General features: G+C 43.0%; 1 protein-coding gene across 1 annotated transcript; it reads left to right on the top strand.

The window, feature by feature from the left end:
- Positions 1–6,669: 6,669 nt before the first annotated feature.
- tmem69 (transmembrane protein 69) lies at positions 6,670–18,529 on the top strand. Its single transcript, XM_028810816.2, has 2 exons — positions 6,670–7,044; positions 17,516–18,529. The coding sequence occupies exons 1-2, from the start codon at positions 7,000–7,002 to the stop codon at positions 18,260–18,262; spliced, it is 792 nt and encodes a 263-aa protein (XP_028666649.2). The 5' UTR covers positions 6,670–6,999; the 3' UTR covers positions 18,263–18,529.
- The last annotated feature ends 1,575 nt before the right edge of the window (positions 18,530–20,104 follow it).

The following is a 20,104-nucleotide window of genomic DNA, read 5'->3' as shown; positions in this document are numbered from 1 at the left end:
TTGATGATGACGGTCATGTGGACTTCTGGTATTTAATCCATCAATGTAGGGACATCACAGTGCTTTGATTAGGTGCCCGGGCAGGACCGCAGGACACACACACACCAAGCACACACTAGGGACAATTTAGGATCACCAAAGCACCTCACCTGCATGTCTTTGGACTGTGGGAGGAAACCCACGCAGACACGGTGAGAACATGCAAACTCCACGTAGGGAGGACCCGGGAAGCTGCGAGGCAGCAGTGCTACCACTGTGCCACCGTGCCGCCCTTGAATCATTTATATATATTAAAAATAGCAGTGCCCCCCACATTGCCCCCTGTTGGTCACCACTCTTAACATCAGTCAATTCTGATGAGGTTCCTCGCACCATCACCCTCTGCTTCCTGTGTCTGAGCCAATTCTGCACCCATCTACACCCCACACCCTGAACTGCCACTTCTTTTAATTTGATGCCCACCCTCTCATGTGGCACCTTATCAAATCCATCCATCCATCCATTTTCCAACCCGCTGAATCTGAACACAGGGTCACGGGGGTCTGCTGGAGCCAATCCCAGCCAACACAGGGCACAAGGCAGGAACCAATCCCGGGCGGGGTGCCAACCCACCGCAGACCTTATCAAATGCTTTCTGTAAATCAAGATAAATAATCTCATCTGCTCCACTCTGCTCGTATCGTTTTGTTGCCTCCTCATAGAATTCCAGCCTGTTAGTAAAACACAACCTCCCTCTTCTGACCACATGCTGATTGTTCAGAAAAACTCCCGTTCTTTCCATGTGTTGCTCAATTTTATCCTTAATATTCCTTTCCATTAATTTTCCTGTGATGCGCATTAAGTTTCATGGCCTGTAGTTGCTTGGATCTACCCAGTTACCCTTTTTATATAAAGAGATAATATTTGCCATTTTCCAATGCTTCAGAATCTCTCCAGTGCGCTTCGACTTCCTAAAAATATGCGTCAAAGGTTTATATCTGAACTCGCTGGCCTCCTTAAAAACTCGAAGGTTAATATTATCTGGTTCTGGTGGTCTGCTTGATTTCAGCCTATTTAATCTAAGCAGCTCTTTTTCCTCTACAATATCTAAATCCCTCAGATTAAGCAGGTTGCAAAACATCGTGCCATGCGTTTTTGTATATTTTGTGCAAACGAGCAGATAACAGAAATGTAGATTATGTGACATGAGTAGTGTGAGATTTTTTTTTCACTTTTTCCATGGATGTTGCTGTTTTACAACTTTTGTATCATACCATAAACATTTTTTCAACATTTTGCATGTGAACATGAGGTTAAAAATATCTACATGGAGGAGGTAATACATTGAAAATATAAATCATTTTTGAGTGAAGTATTCCCTTAAGGAGCTAATCTGCTGCTGAAAACCCCATCATAAAGTGAATTTTTCTAATGTAAACACCTAATTGCAAAAAGATACGATCAGAGTGGAGCAGATAATATTATTTATATGGACTTTCACAAAGCATTTGATAAGGTGCCACACGAGTGGTGGACATCAAACTAAAAGAAGTGGCAGTTCAGGGTGATGTTTTTAGATGGGTGCAGAATTGGCTCAGACAGAGGAAGCAGATGGTGCGAGGAACCTCATCAGAACTGGCTGATGTTAAGAGTGGTGACCAGCAGGGGTCAGTGCTAGGGCTGCTGCTATTTTTAATATATATAAATGATTTAGATAGGAATATAAGGAACAAGCTGGTTAAGTTTGCAGAGGATACCAAGATAGGTGGATTGGAAGATAATTTGGAATCCGTTATATCATCACAGAAGGACTTAGATAGCATACAGGCTTGGGCAGATTTGTGGCAGATGAAATTTAATGTCAGTAAATGTAAAGTATTACGCATAGGAAGTAAAAATGTGAGGTTTGAATACACAATGGGCGGTCAGAAAATCGAGAGTCCCTCCTTATGAGAAGGATTTAGGAGTCATAGTGGACTCTAAACTATCAACTTCCTGACAGTGTTCAGAAGCCATTAAAAAGGCTAACAGAATGTCAGGTTATATAGCGCCTTGATGTGTGCAGTACAAGTCACAGGAGGTTCTGCTCAAGCTTTATAACACACTGGGGAGGCCTCATCTGGAGTCCTGTGTGCAGTTTTGGTCTCCAGGCTACAAAAAGGACATAGCAGCACAAGAAAATGTCCAGAGAAGAGCGACTAGGCTGATTCAGGGGTTACAGGGGGTGAGTGATGAGGAAAGATTAAAAGAGCTGAGCCTTTACAGCAGATGAAGAGGAGACCTGACTGAAGTGTTTAAAATGATGAAAGGAATTAGCCCAGTGGATCGAGATGGTGACTTTAAAATGAATTCATCGAGAACAAGGGGACACAGTTGGAAATTTGTGAAGGGTAAATTTCGCACAAATGTTAGGAAGTTTTTCTTTACATAAAAAATGATAGACACTTGGAATAAGCGACCAAGTAGTGTGGTAGACAGTAAGACGTTAGGGAGTTTCAAACCTCAACTTGATGTTATTTTGGAAGAAATAAGTGGACAGGACTGGCAAGCTTTGTTGGGCTTTCTAACAGTACATAAAATTGACAAAATTAATAGATCCTTTAGTCAGTAATAATACTATCTATCTATCTATCTATCTATCTAATAACAAACCCTCATAAGACACTGACTGTTATTAAGTGATGTTTAATTAAGTACTTTACCTTGGCTTTGTCAGGTCTAGTTTCACATTCAAATGAATTACCTTCAGGTTTTTCTTGTGCTTTACCAACTAGTTTGTGATTTGTTTTGGGAGGAGGCAGCACTCAAGAGTACCGTATCAGTAAGTTTCTGTGATAGTGCCGAAAACGTAACGATCATAAGAAATAAGAATGTCACCAGGATATTTTTTTTAGGGTAATGTATTAAGCTGAGTTTGAAATGAAATCAAAGTGTCTTGGGGGCATATTTAGGGTTTAAACTATAAAAATAGGCATATTTTGACCATATCCAAAATTTGTGGATTTTCACAATTCATGGGTGCTGTAGGAATGTAACCCCCATGAATTTCAGGGGTCAACTGTACACCAAAAGAAAAATCATTATATTATATATATATATATATATATGGTTGAAATAGTTTACTGTCAAATAATGCAAAGAGTACGCGACACGTGTTTCGCCCTAATTCTGGGCTCATCAGGCGTACAGTAAACTATTTTCAACCATTCTATGATCTGCTTCTCAAAACTGAGGGCACCGTGGCGGATGTTGGCAGACTTGCTGGCCAACCACAAGCGTTACCTGGTAGGTAACCACCCATACAATCAGATTGTGACACAGAATACGACTGCCGTGAATATATATATATACAGTATATATAAAACTCAGCGTATGCTCATTTCTATGCAACCTTCCCCTCATAAATCACAATCACCTTGAAAAATGTGTGTTTGTGGACACATCTCAATAAATGCTGTACAGCAGTGAAAGGCAACCTTTTTCGAGTTGCGGCGCACTAAGTCCAAAAATTTTCTTTCGCGGCGCACCTGAGGGACTGCCCATAAATAAACTCATGACGACACAATCTATGGACAATCGCCAATAAAAACAGTTAATTTTACAAGTTTGAAAGATATTTTATTAATAAAGGAATCAAAGGATAAATCTTAAATTTAATTAATGTGAACGTTGAGATTGTTTTTCAGCACATATGAGATTGATGCGAGGATCAATTTTCGAAAGACAGACGCGCATTTCCTTGTCGATCATTTGAAGTCTCCTGCGTTTCTTAGACTTCATTTCCGTAATCCGTACAGTGAGCGAGATCTTCTAACAACGAGACTTTTTAAGTCTCACGAGATGTGTTTTGACACTGCTGGTGTTGATATTATGATGAATGGTGAACAGCGAAAATTTTAACTTGCATTCAAAGTAAATACATTCGTTTATTCAACAATCTGATTAACCGTTATCTGTTTTTCCAACATAAAATATATTTTTTAAACATTATCTTTTTAATCAACCAAAAGTTCAAAAACACTAGCAATTTTAAATATTTTACAAAAGTTTTCGCGGCGCCCCTAGAAAATTCCGCGGTGCACTGCACCGGTTGCCCGACAGTGCTGTACAGCCACACTATATAAAAATTGGATGTAGTGCCTCCTCAGTCAGCTACAGGCTTCCAGTATAGCATCCATGATGGAATGAGACTTGGCTGAGATATTCCTGAGTGAGCTGTTGGGCGATTCCAAGAGAAGTGACAATAGGTAGCCGATATAATCTGACAAAAAAACAGAAAAAAGTTCTTCAGTGCAAATGCGCAGCATTGGCCCTCTTAAAAAGGAACTGAAATCCAATTAATATTACAGCTCTTGTCCAATTGTTAACTCCATTTAAACATAATGAAAATCCATCTAATGAGAAAGTGTCTACAATGGTGTGACTGATTTTAATTAAGGAAATAAACCCATCTGGGATAGAGTCACATACCATTTTGCATTCTTCTATTGAAGACATATTACCACATTTTAAACAAAAATCACAATAGGCATATCATATCATGAATGTTAAATGACTAGCGAATCAATAAAATATTGTTATTAAACCATATATCTAAGAATAGTAATTTTCTTTTGTGTGTGTTGATAGTTCCAGAGGAAAAAATTATGTCTGTAAATGAAAAGCCAACTCAACAAAACGTGCTTAGGAAAAGCACAAAACTTTATAGGTAGTTTACTAATTTTGCAGGTCATAAGAATAGGAACTGTAAGCCACCATTGCAGTACCATTTACTCGAGGAATTTTTTAAAAAATCGTTTAATCCAGCTAATTTTAATACTCCTGCTGAGTGTGGAGCAATCAATGACATCAAGTCTTCCATCTCATATTCTATTTTTAATACCTGTTTTTTTTTTTACTTTATGAGGCTTCTTCTTCCATAGGCAATTAAAAATAATCTTATCTTGTGCCACAGTAACAGAATTAGGAGTTTCTAGTGATGAAAAAAACATCTGATGCTCTTGATAACCCCTCTGCTTTACTCAGTAGGACTCTGCCCTGGAGAGATAAAAGGCGTCTGCATGTGAAGTGTCTGCTGTAAATGTGGCATCTCAGAGCCGAAAGTGTACGTCAACGCTGCCAACGGTTAACCAATCAGAAAACAGTAATCTCTAGAGCCCGCCCTCTCCACCTTGACGAGTGGAAGTGACAGTTCTCATTTCAGGGTTTATTTCATGTTGTGTGCGATGTGACTGAAATAAATTAGCCAAGGAAAAATAAAGAAATACGTAAAGAAATAAGCACCAAAGAACATATTCTGTTATACATTTAATTATTTATATTCACATTCCATGTTGCTATTATTTATGTATTATAACATTTCACAGTACTTATTTACTTTTTCTTCTCTCAGCTGCTCCCATTAGGGGTTGCCACAGTGGATCATCTTCTTCCATATCTTTCTGTCCTCATCATCTTGTTCTGTGACACCCATCACCTGCATGTCCCCTCTCACCACATCCATAAACCGTCGCTTAGGCCTTCCTCTTCTCCTCTTATCTGACAGCTCTATCCTTAACATCCTTCTTCCAATATACCCCTCATCTCTCCTCTGCACATGTCCAGACCAACGCAATCTCGCCTCTCTGACCTTGTCTCCAAACCGTCTACCCTGAGCTGACCCTCTAATGTCCTCAGTTCTAATCCTATCCATCCCCGTCACACTCAGTGCAAATCTTAGCTTCTTTAACTCTGCCACCTCCAGCTCTGTCTCCTGCTTTCTGGTCAGTGCCACCGTCTCCAGCCCATATAACACAGCTGGTCTCACTACCGTCCTGTAGACCTTCCCTTTCACTCTTGCTGATACCCGTCTGTCACAAATTACTCCTGACACTCTTCTCCACCCACTCCACCCTGCCTGTGCTCTCTTTTTCACCTCTCTTCCACAATCCTCGTTACTCTGTACTGTTGATCCACCTTCGCCAACTCTACTCCTTGTATCCTCACCATTCCTCTGACCTCCCTCTCATTCACACACATGTATTCTGTCTTGTTCCTACTGACCTTCATTCCTCTCCTCTCATATCTCCACCTCTCCAGGGTCTCCTCGACCTGCTCCCTACTCTCGCTACAGATCACAATGTCATCAGCAAACATCACAGTCCACGGGGACTCCTCTCTAATCTCGTCTTGTCAACCTGTCCATCACCATTGCAAAAAAGACTTTTATTTATTTATATATTTCTTTAATTTTGTCCGAAATAATTCTCTGTGGGCGGCACGGTGTCGCAGTGGGTAGCGCTGCTGCCTCGCAGTAAGACGACCCGGGTTCGCTTCCCGGGTCCTCCCTGTGTGAAGTTTGCCTGTTCTCCCCGTGTCTGCATGGGTTTCCTCCGGGTACTCCGGTTTCTTCCCACAGTCCAAATATATGCAGGTTAGGTGTATTGATGATTCTGAATTGTCCCTAGTGTGTGCTTGGTGTGTGTATGAGTGTGTGCGCCCTGTGGTGGGCTGGCACCCTGCCCAGGGTTTGTTTCCTGCCTTGCGCCCTGTGTTGGCTGGGATTGGCTCCAGCAGACCCCCGTGACCCTGTGTTTGGATTCAGCGAGTTGGATGATGGATGGATAATTCTCCGTTAATTCTTCCTTTAGGACGCTGCAGTCAAAACTAAAGATCGCGTCAATGGAACCAAACTGTTAATAATCCCCGCGTTCCCCATCGGACGCTTTATCGTTGCACATCGGCTTCTTAAGAGAATTAACACGGATTATTGCGGTCAAGAGTCGTGATTTTTTTCTTCTTGCTTTTGCTTATGATGTACTACCAAGTTTGAGTCTTTTCTGCGTATATATATATATTTTCGAATTTAATAAACGACGCGTGGAAGTTCCCCGAGTGTGAAGGTTGAGTTCCTAACCGGACCATTTAAACGCGACATTAGTTCGTGTCCACTGGGTGCGCGTGGCTCGTTGACTTAAATCACTGTCAGCTCCTGGCCTGCACGAGGATCTGAGTTCGTAAAAGCCCCTATTACTTCGCAGGATGTTTTGGGGAGTTGTTCGCTCGAGATTTTGGAGCAGTTACAAGGTAAGTGTGGCTGAGGAGTGAGGCTGTGTAGGTAGTGTGTATTGGTCAGTCTTGTAGTATCGTCGGGTGTACGGGAACACGAGAAGGTCCGTTTGGGAAGCCCTTTTAGCATTAAACAGCTTTTTAATTTTAACATTTCAATCGCCGATATGCTAAGTTTTTACTTTCGTGGACCGTCTGTCCTAAACCGCGCTCTCACGGCCTCCGCCTTTGTGAACGACGTCATTTACTATGCGACAGAATCGACTTTCTAAAAGACGTTGACACTCAGTCGTCCCACACTGAAAATTAATTCTAAAACCAGAAGCTGTAGGCATCAGAAGGTTAAATTCAAAACTGGAACTCAAGTTGGTGAAGCGGCAAAGAGCACAGATACAAGGACAGTGGAGTCTCAGGGGTCTGGCCTTGGATCCTTACAGTTTTTGATTTATATTAATGGTATTGACTCTAGTGTTGTTAATAAACCTGTGAAATTCGCAAAGGACAGTAAAACTGGAGGAACGGCAAACGCAGAGGAGGAAGCAAAATAATTCAAAAAGCTCAGCTCACGTGGAAAATGCAGTTTAACCCTTAACTTACTCGCACCATTTCTCATCTTCTAAGTCGGGGATCCTCCCTCACAGTCCTGGAGGGCCACAGTGTTGGTCCACAGGTTTTCATTCCAGCCACTTTCCTAATTAGAACTCGGTCCTTGCTGATAGTGAAACTTGGGATGTAACTATATGATTTGATAGCACTTTAATTCATCAAAGAAAAATGTTAGTTAAATTGTAGAGCAGAGGTCCTCAATTACAGTCCTGGAGGTCCGCAATGGCTGCAGGTTTTCACTTTAACCAATTTCTTAATTAGAACCCATTTATTTACGACTAAAGTAATTGGGCTTAATTTTAGATATCTTGCCTGTTACAATTCTGAATCTTTAATTGCCTATTTTAGTTTTTAGCATCTGCATTTGTTTTAATTGGTACCTGTTGTTCTTAACCAGGCATCTTATACAGGTGCTGGTCATAAAATTAGAATATCATGACAAAGTTGATTTATTTCAGTAATTCCATTCAAAAAGTGAAACTTGTATATTAGATACATCAGTCTGTGTGTAATGAATGAATTTCAAATGTTTATTTCTTTTAATGTTGATGATTATAACTGACAACTAATGAAAGTCCCAAATTCAGTATCTCAGAAAATTAGAATATCAATTAAGACCAATGCATAAAAAGGATTTTTAGAAATGTTGGCCAACTGAAAGGTATGAACATGAAAAGTATGAGCATGTACAGCACTCAATATTTAGTTGGGGCTCCTTTGGCCTGGATTACTGCAGCAATGCGGCGTGGCATGGAGTCGATCAGTCTGTGGCACTGCTCAGGTGTTATGAGAGCCCATGTTGCTCTGATAGTGGCCTTCAGCTCTTCTGAATTGTTGGGTCTGGCGTATTGCATCTTCCTCTTCACAATACCCCATAGATTTTCTATGGGGTTAAGGTCAGGCGAGTTTGCTGGCCAATCAAGAACAGGGATACCATGGTCCTTAAACCAGGTACTGGTAGCTTTGGCACTGTGTGCAGGTGCCAGGTCCTGTTGGAAAATGAAATCTGCATCTCCATAAAGTTCGTCAGCAGCAGTTAAGCATGAAGTGCTCTAAAACTTCCTGGTAGACGGCTGCATTGACCTTGGACCTCAGAAAACACAATGGACCAACACCAGCAGATGACATAGCACCCCAAACCATCACTGACTGTGGAAACTTTACACTGGACCTCGCGCAACGTGGATTCTGTGCCTCTCCTCTCTTCCTCCAGACTCTGGGCCCTTGATTTCCAAAGGAAATGCAAAATTTACTTTCATCAGAGAACATAACTTTGGACCACTAAGCAGCAGTCCAAAGGCGAGACGCTTCTGACGCTGTCTCTTGTTCAAGAGTGGCTTGACACGAGGAATGCGACAGCTGAAATCCATGTCTTGCATACGTCTGTGCCTGGTGGTTCTTGAAGCACTGACTCCAGCTGCAGTCCACTCTTTGTGAATCTCCCCCACATTTTTGAATGGGTTTTGTTTCACAATCCTCTCCAGGGTGCGGTTATCCCTATTGCTTGTACACTTTTTTTCTACCACATCTTGTCCTTCCCTTCGCCTCTCCATTAATGTGCTTGGACACAGAGCTGTGTGAACAGCCAGCCTCTTTAGCAATGACCTTTTGTGTCTCGCCCTCCTTGTGCCAGGTGTCAATGGTCGTCTTTTGGACAACTGTCAAGTCAGCAGTCTTCCCCATGATTGTGTAGCCTACAGAACTAGACGGAGAGACCATTTAAAGGCTTTTGAGTTAATTAGCTGATTAGAGTGTGGTACCAGGTGTCTTCAATATTGAACCTTTTCACAATATTCTAATTTTCCGAGATACTGAATTTGGGAATTTCATTAGTTGTCAGTTATAATCATCAAGATTAAAAGAAATAAACATTTGAAATACATCAGTCTGTGTGTAATGAATGAATCTAATATACAAGTTTCACTTTTTGAATGTAGAGAAAAGCCAAGCAAAATGACACCTTTTATTGGCTAACTAAAAAGATTACAATATGCAAACTTTCGAGGCAACTCAGGCCCCTTCTTCAGGCAAGGTGATTACACTGCTGCCCTCCAGGACTGGAGTTCAACACCCCTGGTAGGACTATCTGAAAATAAACCTGATCTACATCTCCAGTGTTCATTCGTCACCAGTCACACTTTCATCCACTGCAGGATTTGCACACGGATCACATTTCAATTCAGTTGCCGAATGCTCTTTGCAGACAAAGTCATTGCAAGAAGAACAACTCGTTGTTGTCATACATAAATACGTACAGTCGTGGCCAAACGTTTTGAGAATGACCCAAGTGTTGCTTTTCACAAAGTTTGCTACTTCAGTGTTTTCATTTCAGATGTTTCTATGGTATAGTGATGTAGAATTACAAGCATTTCAGAAGTTTCAAAGGCTTTTATTGGCAATCGCATGATGTTTATGCACAGAGTCAATATTTGCATTGTTGGCCCTTCTTTCTTTCTCAAGAACTGTGCAATTTACCCTGGCAATCATCTGGACCAAATTTTGACTGACGGCAGCCCATTCTTGCATAATGAATGCTTGGAGTTTGTCAGAATTGGTGAGTTTTTGTTTGTCCACCCACCTCTTGACCACAAGTTCTCACTGGGATTAAAGGTCTGGGGGAGTTTCCTGGCCATGGACCCAGAATTTCAAAGTCTTGTTTCCCGAGCCACTTATTTCACACTTTTGCCTTATGGCCCGGTGCTACATCGTGTTGGTCACCAAACTTTTCTTGGATGGTTGGGAGAAGTTGCTCCCAGAGGATGTTTTGGTCCCATTCTTTATTCAGGGCTGTGTTCATGGGCACAATTGTGAGTGAGCCCACTGCCTTGGCTGAGAAGCAACCCCACACATGAATGGTCTCGGGATGCTTTACTGATGGTAGTGCCGCTCACCTTTTCATTATTTTTTTTTCGGTTACCCCGAACAATTGGAAAGGAGATTCATCAGAGAAAAGGACTTTCCCCCAGCACTCCTCAGCAGTCCAATCCTTTTTGCAGAATATCAGTCTGTCCCTGATGGCTTCTTTGCTGCCCTCCTTGACACCCACCAGGCCATTCTCCAAAAGTATTTGCCTCACTCACACCTGCCTACTGCCATTCCTGATCAAGCTGTGCACTGGTGGTGCCTAAGAACACAGACAGGAATAAAGAATGGGACCAAAATATCCTCCTAGAGCCGCTTCTCCCAACCATCCAAGAACAATATGGTGACCAAAAATGCCTTTTCCAGCATTATGGAGCACCAGGTCATAAGGCAAAAGTGAGAACTAAGTGGCTCAGAGAAGAAAACATTGACCCAAAAATTCAATGGTCAGGAAACTCCTGTTTCCTTAAGAGGTATTAGCTCTCCGGAAATGTGTTCTTTTGAAATTGCGGCATGTTAACTCTTTTAGGGCTAATTTTTTTTTTTGTTTCTTTTCTCCCAGGGCTGAATATTTTTCCAAAAACTAACATTTTTTAAAAAAGAACACAAAGCAATTGTTTAACATATCAAATCAACAAAAAATATTTACTTTTGACAAATGTTACTGTCTTGCATGTTGTATGAGCCTGCATACTCTATGATTTCACATACATATCACATACATTTTACACAGCAAAGTCTGATCTCGCTCAAAGCAGCCAATTTCAGTCATTGCCACATTACACTCCTTACAATACGTGTTGCTTTGGTGCCTATTTTTCAATTGTCTGTTGCTGCACTTTCTCACATATATTGTTAGTGTGTACTGTAGAGAGACAAGTCACCCATTTGCCATCGTGCCATGCCACTGCCACCAAGTTTTCTGCCTGCATGAAAACCGTATTGTCACCTCTTTTCATCTTCTGAAACTTTATGAACTTTATGTATGGCATTATAGCCTGGCTCACCCCATGGGATTTGCTTCTGTTTATTACAGAAGTGAATAAAACTTTGCAGCAGCACGTACCTAAGCCACCAGGGGACAAAACACGTTTGGACCAATGCTCCCTGAAGTTATATCACCAGTTCTGTCCCATCTCTATTTGTAATGCCACAGCGCGCTTCATCTCGTCTTTCGTTGTGGGTTTCCACTTTGAAAAACGAGAATGCGATGCAAACGCAGCCCGCGATTCAAAAAAAATCTCTGCCTACCTGTTTGTCTCGTCTGACAGTAGCTGAAAAGCAGCATCAGGAGAGAGCAGCCTGAAGTACAGCAGCTGGTGATCTGTCGTGTCCAACAGCAAGCCATGCCGTCTTGTAAACTCCGGTAGCCAGATCGGCTCTCAACGGATCAATGTCTGTGTATTTATCCCATGCGAACCTTGCCGTAGATGCATCGGCTGCGCGAAGGCACTCAACTGGCAGCAGATCCGCTGGCGCGGCATCGGCTGGTGTCTGATCAGCTGATGCCTGCTTCTCACTCTCTTGCTCGATCTCCTGATCACTGCCAATAAAATCCGATTCTGAAAAATCAAGAGTCCGACTCCGCGATAATGCGCAAAACATCGTCTGCCGAGTGTTTTCTTTTCTGCACTTGCTTCGCTGCCTTTTCACATGTCGGTGCCATCTTGCCTTTGTTTACATTTCGCAACTCACGCACACGCAAGGTTTATTTGCTGAGTCAACGAGTCTAGCATTCCTCCAAGCACAGAGGGAATGCCTGTGATGTGACAGTGAGATTTGTTGCCATTAACAGCTGATTGTCGCCCCCTATCCCTGGATGTCGACTTTTGTCGACATTAGCCTTCAACCCCTCCTGTCGACAAAAGTCGACATCCGCCCTAAAAGAGTTAAGTAACCGAAACCCTCTCAGGGTTGGTAGCGAGATCCTGCCCCAAGTGGAGGAGTTCAAGTATCTCGGGGTCTTGTTCACGAGTGAGGGAAGAATGGAGCGTGAGATCGACAGGTGGATCGGTGCAGCGTCCGCAGTGATGCGGGCTCTGCATCGGTCTGTCGTGGTGAAAAAGGAGCTGAGCCATAAGGCAAAGCTCTCAATTTACCGGTCGATCTATGTTCCTACCCTCACCTATGGTCATGAGCTATGGGTAGTGACCGAAAGAACGAGATCGCGAATACAAGCGGCTGAAATGAGTTTCCTCCGCAGGGTGTCTGGGCTCTCCCTTAAAGATAGGGTGAGAAGCTCAGTCATCCGGGAGGGGCTCAGAGTAGAGCCGCTGCTCCTCCGCATCGAGAGGAGTCAGATGAGGTGGCTCGGGCATCTGATCAGGATGCCTCCTGGACGCCTCCCTGGTGAGGTGTTCTGGGCACGTCCAACCAGGAGGAGGCCCCGGGGAAGACCAAGGACACGCTGGAGGGACTATGTCTCTCGAATGGCCTGGGAACGCCTTGGGATTCTCTCGAAGAGCTAGAAGAAGTGGCCGGGGAGAGGGAAGTCTGGGCATCTCTGCTCAAGCTGCTGCCCCCGCGACCCGATCTCGGATAAGCGGAAGAGGATGGATGGATGAATGGACATAAAAGGCGATATCCCTCCCATAGTGATTACGGAGGTACAAAAATCACATGAGCGAAAAAGATATACTTTAGCTTACTTTACTGACAATTTTACGCGGTTACAGATGGGAAGCTTATGTCAGACTCTATCAAAGTGTGGGAGTCTTGATCTACGCAGTCTGCCATCTTTCATCACCACGCTGAAAGGATTGTCTGGACGGAGGACATAATCTTCTGTCTGATAGCTTCAAAGTGTATTGGCAGTAGGTCCATCCTTATATTCTGGTTGCTCCACATGCAGGCTGTTTCTCTGGATCCAAACAAGGACAGCAAAGGACTCAAACCCCACCTTCAAAAAATACAGGAATAGCACAATGCCTAAATGCAGTTCTCATTCTCCCAACAAGGAAAGAAGATTTTGTGCTGATAGAGAACATAAATATACTATTCTGTCTTTAGGCTGACTATACAATCTTCCAGTTGTCTTTGGCTATCTAGTCCTGTGCTTGGCTCGGCAATTCTAAATGTTGAGCCCCTGCGTACCATACTTGGTCTGCCTGTATGAATGAATCCATAGCAGTGTGCACGGAGACAGTGACATTAAACTTAATATTATAACAAACATATTATAACAACTCCCCATTGAGAACTTGTGGTCAATCCTCAATAGTCGGGTGGATAAACAAAAACCCACCAATTCAGACACACTCCAAGCATTAATTGTGCAAGAATGGGCTGCCATCAGTCAGGATTTGGCCCAGAAGTTGATTGACAGCCTGCCAGGGCAAATTGCAGAGGTCTTGAAAAAGAAAGAAGGGCCAACACTGCAAATATGGACTCTCTGCATAAACTTAATGTAATAAAAGCGTTTGAAACATAGGTATTGGTTGTAATTCTACTTCAGTCTACCATAGAGACATCTGAGAAAAAGATCTAAAAACACGGAGGCAGCAAACTACGTGAAAACCAACACTTGGGTCATTCTCAAACTTTTGGCCACGACTGTAAGTACCCGCGTGGTGTGCCATATGAAACTTTAATCTGTGCTTCCACTCATAAAACCAGCTGGGGGCACACTGGAGGGGAAGCCATTGTGACGCTGTACTTGTAGTGAATCAAGCTCTCCCCAACTATGGAAAAACCTAGCAGGTCACATCTTTCAAGTTTTTGGCGAATTGAGAAAAGGACGTCACCCTTATAATTAAAGACCTCTAGATTTCATTTTTCCTGAGCTTCACGTACACGATGTTGTTTTTTTTTTTTCACGCATTAACAACACCTGCCATTTAAATCACGTGATCGTCATCCGATGTTTTCGTTGGTTAGAGGAGTTGCTAGGTTTTTGTCTTGCACTATGTAAAATACTGTGTAAATACTAGCATCATCCATCATGCTTTGACTGGAAAGAAGACATATTTGGTCATCACCACTACCTTATAACATCAGGAAAGACCAAGTAACTACAAAAACTAAAAAAACTAAATTTTGAAAAATATGGCAGTTACTAGGATTTTTCATTGCATGTGAGAGCTGAGGATAGATGGCGGATGCTGCTGGTAGGTTCAAGTAAAAGGATGTTGGACAAAAGTAACTAAAATTGGTGTACGCAATACACCAGCACTAACAGTTAAGGGTTAATGTAGAAAAATGCAAAGTGCCACACATATGGAAGATTATTTATGGCCAAATTAGTTGTAATCCAGCATAATAACGACATTGCAGTGTATTGCATGTGCATGTGGTACGTTTAACTTTGACGCAATTTGATTGTCCTAATTTAAAAAAATAAAGACTTCAAAAAACTGATTGCTTTTCTGTACAGCACACAAGTTTTCGTGTCAGTTAGAAATGCAATACAAAAGTGCATTTCATTTTAATTCAGGTCCATCGTTCACGTGTCATTACTAAAAGCAGAGCAAGCAATGTATTTTGGTTAGTGACTACTCCAAGCGTATTGCATCTTGGAATGTAATCAAATGACCAATTGGCGTCAAAGGTTGGGACCAATGTTCCCTCTAAGGAGTAGCATATAGTGAGCAAAAAACATTGTTTATGAGCGACATTTTGTTTAAGCCAAAAATTTATGAGCACCAACTCCGACGGTCGGAGTGAGCGATCGTGCGATAAGTACAAGCGACGCCGTCGGAATGAGCGATCGTGCGGGAAGTATGAGCGACGCTCTGAATTCGTGTGAGCAATCGCTGACGCGCTCAGTTTAGAGGGAACATTGGTTGGGACAAGGGGGCGTTTCAGTCAGCGGCATCGGGAGGGCGTGGCACGAGAGACCTTAGCCACTGGTTTGTTACGCCCACCTTCTGATGTTTTATTAGGGAAATTACAAGAATAATCTTGGTTTTGTGTATTGGAGCGGCAAGGCCAAGGAGTTTGTTTTTGCTGTGCAGTGAAGACATTTGTGAGCAAGATCCAAAGAGGAAGATGAGAAGAGAGATCAGAGTTTCAGCTTATATTCCCAGGTATTTACATCGCGAGATGTTTAATAACACAGAACGGTGCACATTTTGTATCAAACCACCCAGTTTTTCAAGTGAGCAAAAGTACTGGAACAGAATGTTTTCAACTAAATGGGTGGTCTCATGGCCTTGGATCCCATACAGATTTTTTTTTTTTTCTGTTCTCCCTGGCAATCGGATCTTACTTTATTCTTAGTACAGGTTGACATTCAAAAATCCGGCAACCTCCGGACCTGAGGAGTGCCGGATTTTCGAAAATGCAGAATTTTGGATGGTTATATATGCTGTATACAGTGGGTACGGAAAGTATTCAGACCCCCTTCAATTTTTCACTCTGTCATATTGCAGCCATTTGCTAAAATCATTTAAATTAATTGTTTCCCTCATTAATGTACACACAGCACCCCATATTGACAGACAAAAAAAGAATTTTTGAAATTGTTGCAGATTTATTAAAAAAGAAAAACTGAAATATCACATGGTCCTAAGTATTCAGACCCTTTGCTCAGTATTTAGTAGAAGCACCCTTTTGAGCTAATACAGCCATGAGTCTTCTTGGGAAAGATACAACAAGTTTTTCACACCTGGATTTGGGGATCCTCTGCCATTCCTCCTTGCAGATCCTCTCCAGTTCTGTCAGGTTGGATGGTAAACGTTGGTGGACAGCCATTTTTAGGTCTCTCCAGAGATGCTCAATTGGGTTTAAGTCAGGGCTCTGGCTGGGCCATTCAAGAACAGTCACAGAGTTGTTGTGAAGCCACTCCTTCGTTATTTTAGCTGTGTGCTTAGGGTCATTGTCTTGTTGGAAGGTAAACCTTCGGCCCAGTCTGAGGTCCTTAGCACTCTGGAGAAGGTTTTTGTCCAGGATATCCCTGTACTTGGCCACATTCATCTTTCCCTCGATTCGTCAACCATTCGTCCTGTCCCTGCAGCTGAAAAACACCCCCACAGCATGATGCTGCCACCGCCATGCTTCACTGTGGGGACTGTATTGGATAAGTGATGAGCAGTGCCTGGTTGTCTCCACACATACCGCTTAGAATTAAGGCCAAAAAGTTCTATCTTGGTCTCATCAGACCAGAGAATCTTATTTCTCACCATCTCAGAGTCCTTCAGGTGTCTTTTAGCAAACTCCATGCGGGCTGTCATGTGTCTTGCACTGAGGAGAGGCTTCCGACAGGCCACTCTGCCATAAAGCCCTGACTGGTGGAGGGCTGCAGTGATGGTTGACTTTCTACAACTTTCTCCCATCTCCTGACTGCATCTCTGGAGCTCAGCCAAAGTGATCTTTGGGTTCTTTTTTACCTCTTTCATCAAGGCTCTTCTCCCCCGGTAGCTCAGCTTGGCCGGACGGCCAGCTCTAGGAAGGGTTCTGGTCGTCCCAAACGTCTTCCATTTAAGGATTATGGAGGCCACTGTGCTCTTGGGAACCTTAAGTGCAGCAGAACTTTTTTCGTAACCTTGGCCAGATCTGTGCCTTGCCACAATTCTGTCTCTGAGCTCTTCAGGCAGTTCCTTTGACCTCATGATTCTCATTTGCTCTGACATGCATTGTGAGCTGTAAGGTCTTCTATAGACAGGTGTGTGGCTTTCCTAATCAATACAATCAGTATAATCAAACACAGCTGGACTCAAATGAAGGTGATCTCAAGGATGATCAGAAGAAATGGAAAGCACCGGAGTTAAATATATGAGTGTCACAGCAAAGGGTCTGAATACTTAGGACCATGTGATATTTCAGGTTTTCTTTTTTAATAAATCTGCAACAATTTCAAAAATTCTTTTTTTTGTCTGTCAATATGGGGTGCTGTGTGTACATTGAGGAAAAAAATTAATTTAAATGATTTTAGCAAATGGCTGCAATATGACAAAGAGTGAAAAATTGAAGGGGGTCTGAATACTTTCCGTTCCCACTGTAAATGCTCCAACTCTCCACTTAACTAGAAGTTGTACCATTTGGACATTTTCTGACTTCTTCTTTATTATTTTTTTGATTTCAGGTGCCACTTTCCCAGCTGCTGGCCCTCCGTACTTGCCGAACCAAAGCTTCCCTTCCTTCTCCAGCGTATAATTTTTCTCATCACGTCCATAGCTTGGTGGGGCGTCCTGACAATCCAGGCTCTTGCTGGCCGAAGGTGCAGTCTTTACACACGTCCTGTCACCACCACCGGAAGAAGCGGTCAGACGTGGAGCCTGGACCACGTGAACTGGACTTGCTCAGGTACGACATGAAAGAGGTGAAGCGGACCCCCAAGCCGGCACTCTACCTGGGCATTTTGGGATTGGTGCCATTTGTCTCCGCTCCGCTGCTGATGGCTGTCATGGAGGTGTATTACCCTGAGGTGGCCTACGCGCAAGTCGCTTATGGGGCCTGCATCCTGTCATTTCTTGGGGGGGCCCGATGGGGGTTCACAGTGCCAGAGGGGAGCCCTGCTCCGCCTGACTGGCTGAACTTGGCCAACAGTGTGGTGCCACCATTGGTGGCATGGGTGGCTCTCTTGCTCAGGGGCAGCATCACTGAAGCTGCGCTTATGGTCATCATGGGACTGGGTATAGCACTGCACTATGATATTTCCCTTCTTCCTGGTTACCCAGCATGGTTCAAAGCTCTTCGAGCCATATTGACTGTGGTGGCCACATTTTGCCTGGTGGCAACGCTGATTTTGAAAAACATTTACCCTGAGAAGCGTCTGAGCTTGGATGATGGGCAACAAAGCTCTGATGGCTCAAAGGAGAAATGTCAATAAACTCTGCAACGTGTGCTTAGACTGCCAATGAGGCCCAAATGTCATTTTTGTACACAAACCGTGCAGAGTTGGAAGAGCGACTTGTGGCACGGAGGACAGATTGCCAAATGGGTGGAGAGTGGACACTCTGTACCTTCTCACAATGTCTGGTTTGCTTTGTCTCTGCATTTTAAAGCTTAAAATGTGAAATATGGTTGCTTTCAGGTCAAGGTGTGACCCTTGTGAATCTAGCAGGATGGGAAAATTAAAACTGTGTAAAAAGTTAAAGGTGTGCCACAGTTTGGGTATCTCCTTGCGTATTACCACTCAAACGGCTGTCCATTTACTAACTTCACTTAAAGGGGAACAGACGTGTTTTCTTAACAGTATTATTTGACGAGGGAGCTTGGAAAATATCACAGCCACTTTTGGAAACATTGGCAGAAAAGATGGGATTAGTGATGTCTACTGAGTTGGTGGAAGACCTCAAAACCCAAGAATCGACTGGGCAGCCATTGTCATGAAAACCGGGATGATCGCCCACTTTTATGGTTTCGTGTCCAACTCTAGTAACTCGGAGAACAACATTTATTTCTAGATCACGTTTTCATACAAATGATGCAGCTCAAAGTGCTTTACAGGAGGAAGAAACAGAAAAAAGACAAAATTAAAAAATAAAATTAGGCAATGCCAATTGACATAGAATAAAAGTAATGTCCGATGGCCAGGGAGGGCAGACAAAACTCCAGACGGATGCACTTGAACCTTGTAGTAAAAGCTCGTGGTGGTCACACTTAAATGTTTCAGATCATCAAACTAATTTAAATATTAGACAAAGATAACCCAAGTAAACACAAAATACAGTTTTTAAGTGATGATTTTATTTATTAACTCTTTGAGGGCTGAATACTTTTTCGGGCAGCTGCTAGGAAGGCACGCAGATCAGCAGCCGGCCACCTGAGTTGTCTTCACACAGGCGCTGAGCTAAAGGCGGATCTGGCGAGAGAGCGAAGCGAATGCGCAAAGCAAAATATTCTGTAGGAAACGTTTTGCGTATTATCGCTGAAGAGGACTGTGACTTACTGCGCTCCAAATTTCTGGCAAGTGATCTGGAGATCAAAAACGAAAGAGAGATAGCAACATCAGCTGATCAAAGTGCTGAGTGTGTTCGTGTAGCAGGAAGACACTAAATACAGTACATCTGGAAAGTATTCACAGCGCTTCATCACTTTTTCCACATTTTGTTATGTTACAGCCTTATTCCAAAATGGATTAAATTCATTTTTTTCCTCAGAATTCTGCACACAACTCCCCATAATGACAACGTGAAAAAAGTTTACTTGAGGTTTTTGCAAATTTATTAAAAATAAAAAAACTGAGAAATCCCATGTCCATAAGTATTCACAGCCTTTGCTCAATACTTTGTCGATGCGCCTTTGGCAGCAATTCCAGCCTCAAGTCTTTCTGAATATGATGCCACAAGCTTGGCACACCTATCCTTGGCCAGTTTCGCCCATTCCTCTTTGCAGCACCTCTCAAGCTCTGTCAGGTTGGATGGGAAGCGTCGGTGCACAGCCATTTTAAGATCTCTCCAGAGATGTTCAATCAGATTCAAGTCTGGGCTCTGGCTGGGCCACTCAAGGACATTCACAGAGTTGTCCTGAAGCTTCTCCTTTGATATCTTGGCTGTGTGCTTAGGGTCGTTGTCCTGCTGAAAGATGAACCGTTGCCCCAGTCTGAGGTCAAGAGCGATCTGGAACAGGTTTTCATCCAGGATGTCTCTGTACATTGCTGCAGTCATCTTTCCCTTTATCCTGACTAGTCTCCCAGTTCCTCACAGCATGATGCTGCCACCACCATGCT

Source organism: Erpetoichthys calabaricus, chromosome 10 (assembly GCF_900747795.2).
Source record: "Erpetoichthys calabaricus chromosome 10, fErpCal1.3, whole genome shotgun sequence".
Taxonomy (NCBI): domain Eukaryota; kingdom Metazoa; phylum Chordata; class Cladistia; order Polypteriformes; family Polypteridae; genus Erpetoichthys; species Erpetoichthys calabaricus.
This window is presented reverse-complemented; position numbering and strand designations above follow the sequence as displayed.

What these genes read in the sequence shown, in the direction of transcription:
- tmem69 (XM_028810816.2), top strand. Translation starts at nt 7,000, where the DNA reads ATGTTTTGGGGAGTTGTTCGCTCGAGATTTTGGAGCAGTTACAAG. An exon ending in GATTTTGGAGCAGTTACAAG is followed by an intron (nt 7,045 to 17,515) that starts GTAAGTGTGGCT and finishes TTTTGATTTCAG; the next exon opens with GTGCCACTTTCCCAGCTGCT.